This window comes from Atractosteus spatula, chromosome 12, assembly GCF_055471065.1.
Source record: "Atractosteus spatula isolate fAtrSpa1 chromosome 12, fAtrSpa1.hap1, whole genome shotgun sequence".
NCBI classification, from domain to species: Eukaryota; Metazoa; Chordata; class Actinopteri; order Semionotiformes; family Lepisosteidae; genus Atractosteus; species Atractosteus spatula.
The window spans coordinates 31,925,722-31,936,404 of NC_142717.1; the positions used below are offsets into that span (position 1 = coordinate 31,925,722).

The 10,683-nt window shown below is 40.2% G+C and overlaps 1 protein-coding gene across 1 annotated transcript in view; it reads right to left on the reverse strand.

Annotated features, from left to right (window-relative positions):
• Positions 1-10,358, reverse strand: part of fbxl6 (F-box and leucine-rich repeat protein 6) — a 12,684-nt gene extending 2,326 nt beyond the window's left edge. Inside the window, exons 1-9 of the mRNA XM_088929329.1 lie at positions 10,171-10,358; positions 9,124-9,736; positions 7,417-7,575; positions 6,891-6,954; positions 3,991-4,122; positions 2,707-2,814; positions 1,201-1,314; positions 771-1,002; positions 178-418 (exon numbers count right to left, since the gene is read on the reverse strand). Of these exons, the coding sequence (XP_088785455.1) occupies positions 178-418; positions 771-1,002; positions 1,201-1,314; positions 2,707-2,814; positions 3,991-4,122; positions 6,891-6,954; positions 7,417-7,575; positions 9,124-9,736; positions 10,171-10,189 (1,682 nt within the window). The 5' untranslated portion in view covers positions 10,190-10,358. The remainder of the gene's footprint in view (positions 1-177; positions 419-770; positions 1,003-1,200; positions 1,315-2,706; positions 2,815-3,990; positions 4,123-6,890; positions 6,955-7,416; positions 7,576-9,123; positions 9,737-10,170) is intronic.
• Between the last annotated feature and the right edge of the window lie 325 nt (positions 10,359-10,683).

Sequence of the window (10,683 nt, forward strand, 5' to 3'; positions counted from 1 at the left end):
ATTATTGCCTCCTCTTCCTGGTAAAGCAGCAGCTGTCCCTCTAGCCTTGAATGTCTTAATGATGGATGCTAAGAAGCTGGACATCCCAGATTTTATCATACACTGTTCCCATGATGGTTAATGACATTGACTGGAAAGATTCATTGTACACTCTCAACACGAGAAAATGCTCTTTACCTGAGTGCACTTGCACTGATCTTGGTTCCACAGAGATTTAAGGACTTCAGTACACCACATCCCTCACCAAATACCAGGTTTGCCATAGCAATCTCCAGGTCTTCACTGGAAAATGGCTGGCCAGCGAGGTCCAGCTCCCTCAGAGTGCAGTTCCACTTTTTGGTAAGGAGATGAATCCCTTTCTTGGATGCTGACATGCAGTCATTGCTGTAATACAGTCCCCAGTACAGACACTCCAGGTCTGCAGGCAAGACGGAAGAGATGCATATAGTCATAATGATGTGGAGTAACAATGTTTAAATGTCATTATGATCAATCACCTTGTGACAAGAAGTTTCTAATTCTTTCACATCACCCATTTATTAAAACATCACAACATTTCTATTGCTTACTTTTGTTTTTAGGTTGTTTACACAGCCTTCATTATAAGGACGTCTGTGCTATATGACATTCTCAAAGAGGAGATTCGATTTTTTTTTGCAAAACATTCCTGACGCATACATAGTCAATAAGAGATCTCTGTGGAACTGCGTCGAACATTTTAACCTTTCAATAAATCTTAATCCTAAGTCTCTTCTCTTCAGGGCAGCTACCTCTGCAGGGCAGTGTGGACAGGCCAGTAGGGGTGATTCGGCAGCAGCCTCTTATGTCCAGGACTCGCAGACGAAGGGAACTATGCAGCAGTGTCCTTAAGTCTTCATCTTTCACAAAGGAAACAGAAGAAGTCGCCAAACAGAGCTCCTCCAGTTGGGGAAAGCCAGATGTGCAAGAAGCCCCTCTGCGGGCCATTTTGGGCAATAATGTGACATTCAGCATACGGAACACCTAGCCAAAGACAACAGCAATAAAACATTAGAGAGTATTCTATAACTCTATAGAAAACACCAAAAAAGGATGTATGACAAAAAAAAAATGATATATTTCAAGATTAAACATTTATGCACATTTTGACAAGTCCTGATCCAACTTGAAACATGTTTCAAGTAGTACTGCACTGTGAATATTTCATTCACAGAAAATTACCTGTAGTTTAGGGCACCCGTTTTGTAGTGCTTGAATGCAAACTGGAAGCTGACAGAATCCACTGTCCAGCTTAGTATTTATCTCCAGCAGCTTCAGCTCAGGACAGCAACCTTTCTAAACAAACCACACAACACGGAGTCATCAATACACTGTGGGCCACATTCGACATATGTTCAGAAGGTTTCAATCTTGGCAACTTTTTGAATTCAACAGTTTATCGTGACGAAACCCGCTGTATCAACATAAGAAGCCTTGACACAGAGTGCATAAACACAGCAATCAGAAATAAAATTCAGTAGCATGTGGTATCCTGTCCTTGTGTAGCAGGGAGGGTCTGATGTATGAGGCAGATGTCTGGCATGAAATATAGTTTCTCTAAATGGAATTCCACTTTGAAGAGGTGCTTGATTTAATGTGACAGAATATTCAAGCTTTTCACTCTAGTAACTGAAATTAAATAAGGCACCTCAGAGAAGCAACATTCAGATTTGTCAAATGCTGCTGTTACAGGATACTAGAACTAAACACCATTTGCTTAATCCAGCATGTGTGTGGATCACCAGGACCAGGAATGGGAACCACTGTACTAGACCAAGTAAACTGAGAACCTAGGAGCAGGTTGAGATTCTATAAATATTAAATGTCAGACTTTCTTAAGTCTTCCTTAAAAATCTGAATGAAAAGGAAGAAAAGAAATAACACTCCCACTTATTAAAAAATATTTTTCCAAAAATGGGAGTGCTGCATCAGTGACCCTTTGTTCACACAACTTAGGCAAAGACCAAACCTACACTTCCAGGTCTGTTGCTCTCATGCCTTCTAGCCTTCTCAGGCGCACCCTCTGAACAGACCATACTAGTTCAGTTCAGTATTGGCAACCTAACTACTACAGCAAACACAGCGGGATAGAAATGATGCCCTCCAGAATTATTCATATCGCTCATTAAGTAAATTTAGTTTAAGTAAATTATATTGTAGACATGTGGCAAAAGGTTTTGTAGTCAGTTTTCTTAATTTAAATGCCGTCAGTGTGAAGCTTTACATCCGGCAAAAGTCCAAAACAGAACAGCAAACAGTCAACACCTTCCCAAGTGTCAACCATGGCAGTGGCAGCCTTATGATTCTGGGATGCTTTGAATCCTAAAGGAAAACATAGTAGCCTTAAAACTAGTATTGGTCAAAAACACACATTTCAGTAATCCCAGATTCCATCCGACAAAAACATTTCGGAAATTGTCTCAAGAAATGTAAGAACTGGAGCAATTTTGTCAAGAGTGGGTAAACACATCCTCATGCTACTGTGCAAAGGAGCTAGTGACATATCCAAAAAACCTCAGAGCAGTGAAGTGCAATCAACAGTATCTCTAACAACTACCTACTTAGGGGGCTGAGCTCACACTACCAGTAAATTGTAATGTGCACATTTTCTATGCAGGCTTTCCTGACACTAATTTACTTTTACATTTAATAGCAATCAATTTAATCTGACTAATTCTTATAACTTACTGAAATAGCAGATAGTGTTTTGTCGCTTTTCAACCCATATGTGACCTGAAGGGTTTTAATTCGACTGCCATATGCTTCCAGGAAATTGACAAAGCCCTCCATTTGAACCTGGATAAAACAAAAGAAATTAAATCAAAAATTTACACTGATCTTCATTTTTGGCTTTTACTTACAGCAACATACCTCCCTTCAAAAGGAAATTAGGATCTTCAGCATCTTCACTGGATCCCAGATTAGCGAAACGTATTCAGTGTACTCTGGGTAATTTTTTTTAATATTACTAAAAATAATTATTGTAAAAATTTCAATAGCCATTATCACACACCAATAAATATCCACACTGTTTAACACGATTTTATGAAGTCAGCTCTTTATATAAAAAGCATAAACAGTAACCCAGTCTCTTAAAAAAGTTAACTCTTATGGAAACATTAATAATAATGAATAAACTTTATGTTCATATAGCACCTTTAAAAGTGGTTTCTAAAAGTGCTTCACAGAACAATAACAAAGAGAAAGAAACACATTCAGATGAGACTAGCAGATGGGGAAGGAATACAGTAGGAAAACTTAGGGGCACACAGAACCAGTTAAATAAAAGCCCTTCTAAAAAATAAGTTTTGAGTCTAGTTTTGAAAGACTCACGGAAGTTGACTGACTCTTTGTTATCTTTAGGGTTAGAGTTATAGAGCTTTGGGGCAAGCCTAGGCCGTTTCACCCATAGAGTGAAGACGGGCTTGGGGGACATAGAGGATACCAGAATTAGACAACTGAAGGCTGTGAGGTGGGGATAGGACAATAATAACTAGGCCAGGTACTGAGGTGCCAAGCCATGCAGTGCCTTGTAGGTGAGCATCAGAATTTTCAAATCGACACGAAACCTGACAGGAAGTTAGTGCAAGGACTCCAGGATAGGAGTAACATGATCACTTGCTAAACCTGGTCAGGATTCTGGCTGCTGCAGTTTGTTCAATGTGGATTTAGATACCCCAGCAAGCAGGTCATCACAGTAGTCAAAATGAGCAAAACAGGAGTATTGACCAGCTTTTCAGCAACATTTAGCAACAACATAGGATGTAGGATAAAAATGACATACTAGAATAAATACACTGGTCCCGCTCATATTACTTCTGTTAAAGTCATGTCGTTTTCTTATAATATGAAGCTTTCTGGAAGACACAGCTTCTCAAAAACAAATGTGTAATACTGACCAAATGGGCTCACTTGGTCTGCAAGCTTTTATGAGCAGGCTGCCACAAGACCACACAGTATTAAGAAACCTACCTCTGAATACTGTACATTCAGGCTCTCCAGAAGAGGGCAGCCTGCACCAAGGTTCTGAAAAGCCTCCCCAGACATTCCTGCACAGTATGTCAGCTTCAGTGAGGTAAGAAGCGAGCAGAACTGAGAAATTACCTAAAAAATAAACAAAACAAGCTTTAAAGCGTAATGTGTAGCTTTTTATTAATCTACAAACTACAGGTACAACCTGACGTACATAAATAAGTTTACATAAAAAGGTGTGTGCAATCTCTGTCTAGTTGTGCACTGCCTCATGAGCATATGTAGCAGGACAGCTGGGTTTCAAGCTCACAGACGTTTCTTACCCTTAATAATTACCAGAGAGAACTACCTCCCCTCTAATTACAGAAGAAGAGGAGGAAAGAAGTGTGCATGGGTGGAAAGGGGAAAGGTTAAAGGTCAGTCCCAGCAGTCCATCACCGGGGGGCAGAACACTCCAGTTCTGTACAGTATACTGTATTATAATACTTTAATTTAGCATAATAATGATAATGATAACAGGTGTAAGTGCATATGTACCGTATAAGAGTATATTTTGACTTGTGTAAATTTCAGATTAAGTAAAACTGTGTCGAATTAATCCTTATATAACTCAGGAAGTACCTGTGCTACTGTACCACACACTCTACATCCATAAACAGCTCTCAATCAATTACAATATTTTTACTTTTCTGAAATGTCCACAGTTCTAAGGTAAAAATTAATTAAATGCAAGGATCCTCATTAATCGCTACACATCATGTGCACTTCCACGAGAAAGACTGTGGACAAAGGAAAAAGAGCGAAAAACGTTTCATCCGATGATCACATCAAACAGGTCCCCCCAGGGCATCCTAAAGAAGATGGTAATAATTTATTCTGCATATCTTGCAGTGTTACTCTGGAACCATTCAAATGCTGCAGTGTGTCAGAATAACATTTAACAGAAGGCGACAGCAGACAGTCTATCCAAAAGATGATCAATTGAAAGCTGGTTTTCTAGAAAAGAAGTAACATTTGAATTAGTGGAGGCTTTCACTACAGCCACATGCCACTAGAGAAGACCAACAACCCAAAACTATGGGAAAACTTGCAAATACTGTAGGTAGCTTCCCACGTTCAAACAAATTTTACAAGGATCATCTAACTGATGTAATTGCTTTGTACATCCAGCCTGTTAACACAGCACATACAGAATTCAATTCTGCACCAATTGTTGTCAAAAAGACGAAGGATACACAACACAAATATATTCTATAATCTACACATTATTCTACAAATTATTTGTTGGGATGACAATGATCTGTTTTTTTAACATAATCCGTACAGGTGGAGTCTTGATTTTTCAAACCTATAGCACAGGCCGTAGTGAAGGCTGTTGTTAACTAAGGAGCAGAATGTAACAATGCAGTTATCTTGAATAAAGACATTTATATTGCTATACCAATGCTGAAGTATATTCACTACTCCCCACAAATTGAAATTAATAAGGTACACATTATTTTTTTGAAGCTGCATGACATCCTGAAACAGGAGAACAGAACAGAACAAAATCAAAACTTTTGATTTTGCTGGAAAGCAGGAACTTTTAAATGCACTAGAGATACCCATCTGATAAGCTGGGTGGAAGGCGTGAAACCGCAGATGCTTTCCGATAATGTAGCTGAAGACCGCAGCGGACAAGAAACACTCCTGTCCATAGCCCACAAGCGTACTTTGCACTACAATGGTAATCACAGCCTGCTGCCTACTTTTTAAGTGCTGTGTGCCTTTTTAACACCAGTGAAGCTGCACTTACTTCTCTTAAACAAGCATATATTACAGGCATACTTCAGCCTTGCAAAGGAAAGCCAGAAGACTGCGGATCTAAATTTTCAGATGTCATTTCAGAGAATTTTCCTCATCTTGCAAAACTTGCAAAATACTTCCCAACATTTCCTGTGAATTCAGTGGATGCAGAGCATGCAATCCCGCTGTATTGCCAAATATTCACCTTTAAAGACAAAGGATGTCAGTTGCTGAAATGAGTGGGTACTGAATAGTCAATACTAATAATATGCAAATGCATAATATTAAATGCATAATAAGACATATGGAGTATGTTTACTCTAGTTAATATTACTTGGACCACAAAATACCTATACATTTGTGCTGCAATTAAACCTCTGAAAAATTACAATTTAAGGAGGCCCCCAGTGATAACCAAACATTTATTCTGCACACCCCTTAGTAAATATCCACATTTCATCGGGTTTTACCATAAACATTAACAAACGCTAAGGTAGCTCGTGCAGGGCCCACAGAACAATTCTACCAGTAAAGGCGCCTGCCTGAAGGGCAGTCGAACTCTATGATTCAAGCAGCGCAGGTGTGATCCTGGATGACTCCTCTAGCCTACGTGTGACCTTCTTTCCAAAAGGCAGTGGCACACATCTGGCTGATGGTCATCGAGGGGATGGTGGGAGTAAGGAGCCCAGAGAGGCCTTGTGGCCTCCTGGGTGCCTACAGGCATACAGAGCTGTTGGTGAGGGATGCGCCTCTCCTCCAATCGGTGCTGAACCTCCAATGTGAGGCACTGTTGCCTTTGGGGTGTTAAAAGATGAGTGGCTCGAAGGGGACCTGGTTAGAGGAGTCTGCCTACACTTCCACATTCACGCCTGCGTGCAGCTGCAGGCGTGACAAACTTGGCGGTTACAAACTGGGTGGCTATATAAGAAAAATAACTGTCAATTGCAAATTTAAAAATGCATATATTGTCCATTTTCACAAATGTGGAGGAACAGTATTAACAGATCACAGTTCCAGCTATATTTTGTCATTTTAATGAAGCTATAAATATCACCACGTTCCTGCCTCGTTTCTCAGGGTGTTAGGAACATCAAAAGGATTTAATTCAGAATTACCTCTACAACATAGTTCACATGATGCTTCCAATGGCAAATAGATAACTCTCTGAGTTGAGAAAACCTTAAGAAACAAAAAAGTCATTAGGAAAGTATATGGTCAGGACTTGGATTTGACTAAACTTTTTTTTTTCTTAACAAGGCCTAAAAAACATGATAATATCACTTTTGCACAATTTTTTTTCACCATTTCCTTTTTTACAAAATCAAGACGGTCCTCATAAGATAAAGAGGGAGATTTTCCAAACACTCTTACTAACATCTAACCGAGCAAGCAGTAGTTTTTGACCCTGACAGAAAGTCTGCTGTCAGATCACATCCCACAATCAAGCGCTGGCCAACAGATCATCCAAAATCATGCAAATAAATTGCATGATCTTGCATTTCCTTGTGAATATTAACAGAGGAAAAAAATAAAGGGGTCGAAATCGTCACCCATGTCTTTTAGAGGTTAATGACTTCAACACAGGAGGCGACCAGTAAATTCGGAATATGAGGAAGTTTAAATTGGACCCACAGTACCAACCTGTTCTCAGCTAGCCATCTTACAGTGTTCTTGATCCTCAGTTCTGTTTTCGGTAACTGTGTTTTACCAGGTTCAACCCAGCAATGGCTGATTGTCGCGCTCTGCCACAGGACTGGCGTAGCAGCTGCACAGTTCCACAGCTGACACACTTGGGACACCCTTCATGATAGTACAAATGTGAGAGGACACAACATAACCAGCACTGAACACACCACGTGAAATACACATGTCACTGCAAAGGATGCAGAATGCAATGCAAAAATACATTTTCACCAAACCTATTTTTTTATTTTACATTATGCAAGAATATTGTTTTTTTATCGTGACAGAATACATAGGTAAGGTAACAAACAAGGATGACACAGTGAGCACTGCTGCCTCGATGTGCTGGGTCCTTGGGTTAAATTCCGGACCTGGGCTGCCGTCTATGCAGAACTTTCTCCCCGTATTCACATGGGTTTCCTTCCACAGTCTAAAGACATACTGGATTGGTTAACTGGCTTCTGAGAAAACTGGCCCCTGTGCGAGTGTGTGCATGACTGTGTGTGCCCTTTGATGGACTGGGACTATACTGCCTTGTGCCTGTTGCATCATGGGATAGGCTCTGGTTCCTCCGCACCCCTGAATTTGAAGAAGCAGCTACAAAATGGATGGATGGATGGAAACCAACAAGAAGACATTCCGTTTATGAAATGCATTTGCTTCCTAGTAGGCAATAGATCCAGAGATTCAATGCAGTCATTTCTTGCAAGAAGCCAAGACCATGGCTGGGACTCCCACAGGCCTCTGTGGAAAGTGGTGCCTCCTACTGGCAGTTTGAACTGCATTTCAACACAAGTTTCAGCCTGTGTCCTTTGGTTTAAGTTTCACTGTTGCTTTGAAGAAGTCCGCTAGGTTTACTTTCATCAACACTTTTGAGGATTTTGAATTATTTTATCTGGTCCCCTTTGTAAGCTTTCCTCGAGTTCAACACTACAAAGATTCAGCTTCTGTCAGTGCAGCACATTCTTTTGAAGCTTGAGGAGCACCTGGCCAGGAAGACTGATTCCAGACCAGAAATAAATTTTTCTTTACATCCTATATTAGGTCTAACTGGTATGTTTCACAATTATTACTTCTCTGAATTCAAATGTTACGCTTTAAACTATATGTCTTCCTTTTTATTGCTTTGACAACCTGTCTATAAATTAAAATTATTTTTGAATGGACACCTAAGTATCTTTCAGATGTACTTTGCTAAAAATCTGTCTCCTATTTTATACACACAGCTCATGCTTAATTCAATTCAATTTGAAGTTGCTTCTAAACCACAACTATTGATAATAATGAACAACAGCAAGCACTTTCATTCTATAATGCAAAAGTACAATAACAAAAACCCCTTTCTTATCCATAAGTGTGACCTATTTGCCCACCAAATGACTTATCAAACTGCATGTTTGAGGTAAAGGGATGCGGTTTCATTTAAAGGGACACAGAAACTAAACCAGTGACAAAGCTCAACTTCTCAGGGGTGTTTAATAAATTTGGTCTCACAATTTTTAATTCTTTTGTAAAGAAAGATAAAATCTCAGTACATAAATGTTCTAGGTATTTACAGAGAATTTAAACACACATACAGTATGTATAGATAGATAGAGAAGTTCAGGTGAAGACCATTTTAACTGCTGAATACTTTTCATTTTGTGTAAAAGAAAAGAAACTGACCTGCAGAGAAAAGGTATGGCTCCGTTCTGACTGACCACCAGCCGAAATATTTTCACCAGGATTTCCACAGGCATGGTCTGACCCCATCTGTCATAGTGCTCACTAGCCCCCCCTGGGCCGCAGGCAGCAGGCTTACTAACCTCCTCTTGAAGAGGGGGCTTGCAATCTGTTTTGCTCGTCGATTTCTGCGCTTTCCTCTGACCACCAGAGACCTTGCTCTTGCCTCTCTTGGTGACCTTCTTCTTCTTTTTTGCAGCCCTCTTCGCCGGCACCCACTTACTATCATACTGGTTCACGTTGGAGATAATGAGCAGCATGTCGTCACCTTCTTGAACTGTGTAGCCCACCCTAGGGGTCCTTCGCAAATGCTTCTTCTTCCTCTTTACATCCGGCTTCGCGTTAGACTTTCTTTTCATGCTCTTCCTTGTCGCATCTCCCAAATCCGGAATGGCTTTCCGAGATGTCCCCGGCCCAGGAGAGCTCGCTTTCGACGCGTCATTTTCTGCAGGGGCAGCAGGAGTTTGAAGAGCATCTGAGGAGGGGACAGCATCTCGCGGTCTAGGTTCCTGCATTTCTTCTGTGTTGGCCAGGAGTTGGCAAGAATCGTTCATTTCTGTGAAGCGTGGACAACACATTACTAAATGAAGTGCGCATTCCCCCTTCCGGTTTGTCTTCAATTATTCCTCTTAGCAGTTTCAATTCAATAATTTGAGCTTAGCACGGGAATGGAGAGACAGTAAAAAGGTTTTTCTATCTGGGGTGTTAAAGCTGACAGTTTCACGCCTATAGATACTGTAGAGCCTATATACAGTTGGGTTTCAGTAGCCAATACATTTGACTCATCTGCAAATCTCAAATGAGAAACACAACATCGATCAAACTCAGTCATCTGTCAAATTTCGGTATTTTAAATACAGGCTTTGTTTTGTTATAAGATCACAGTAATATAAAGCTTATATCTTTGTTTACAACATTTAAATTGATACATAAAAACTGGGTAAAAGACTTCAGTTAAAAACACAGTAAAAAATGTGTGTGCTGCATTACCTTCTCTTGCTGATTCCATGTGATCATTTCACGTATGCGATTCACCAGAGTTGTCATTTTTACATTCATTCGATTGTTCGAGGGAATCGCGCTATATAAGTTCTTAAACTGTACACAGCAACATCTCTATCCAGGAACCCTTCAACAAAGGAAAACCGTTTGCGGTGTTACTACTCCGTTCACCTTTCCTTCACGTCACTGGACTGGACTGAACAGCGAGCCTCGCTCATTGGCCCAGGACACAGGAAGCATTGAGGACCATAGATAGTCCATTATTCCTAGAGTTCCCTTTCCTCTTTTGTGTGGTGCCGGTGTTGTTATTGCTAGGACATCTTCACAATTACAAGACCACGGACCATCTGTAACGTGTTTGTATCTGAATCGTGTTTTTATTTTACCATATATATATATATTATTTTATAATCGATGTAACTATGCAGTTTTTTTTGCCAAATATGTTGCATTTTATTTCTACCAGTTAACTGAATTTGTAGCGCCCTAGTTGGAGTTCTG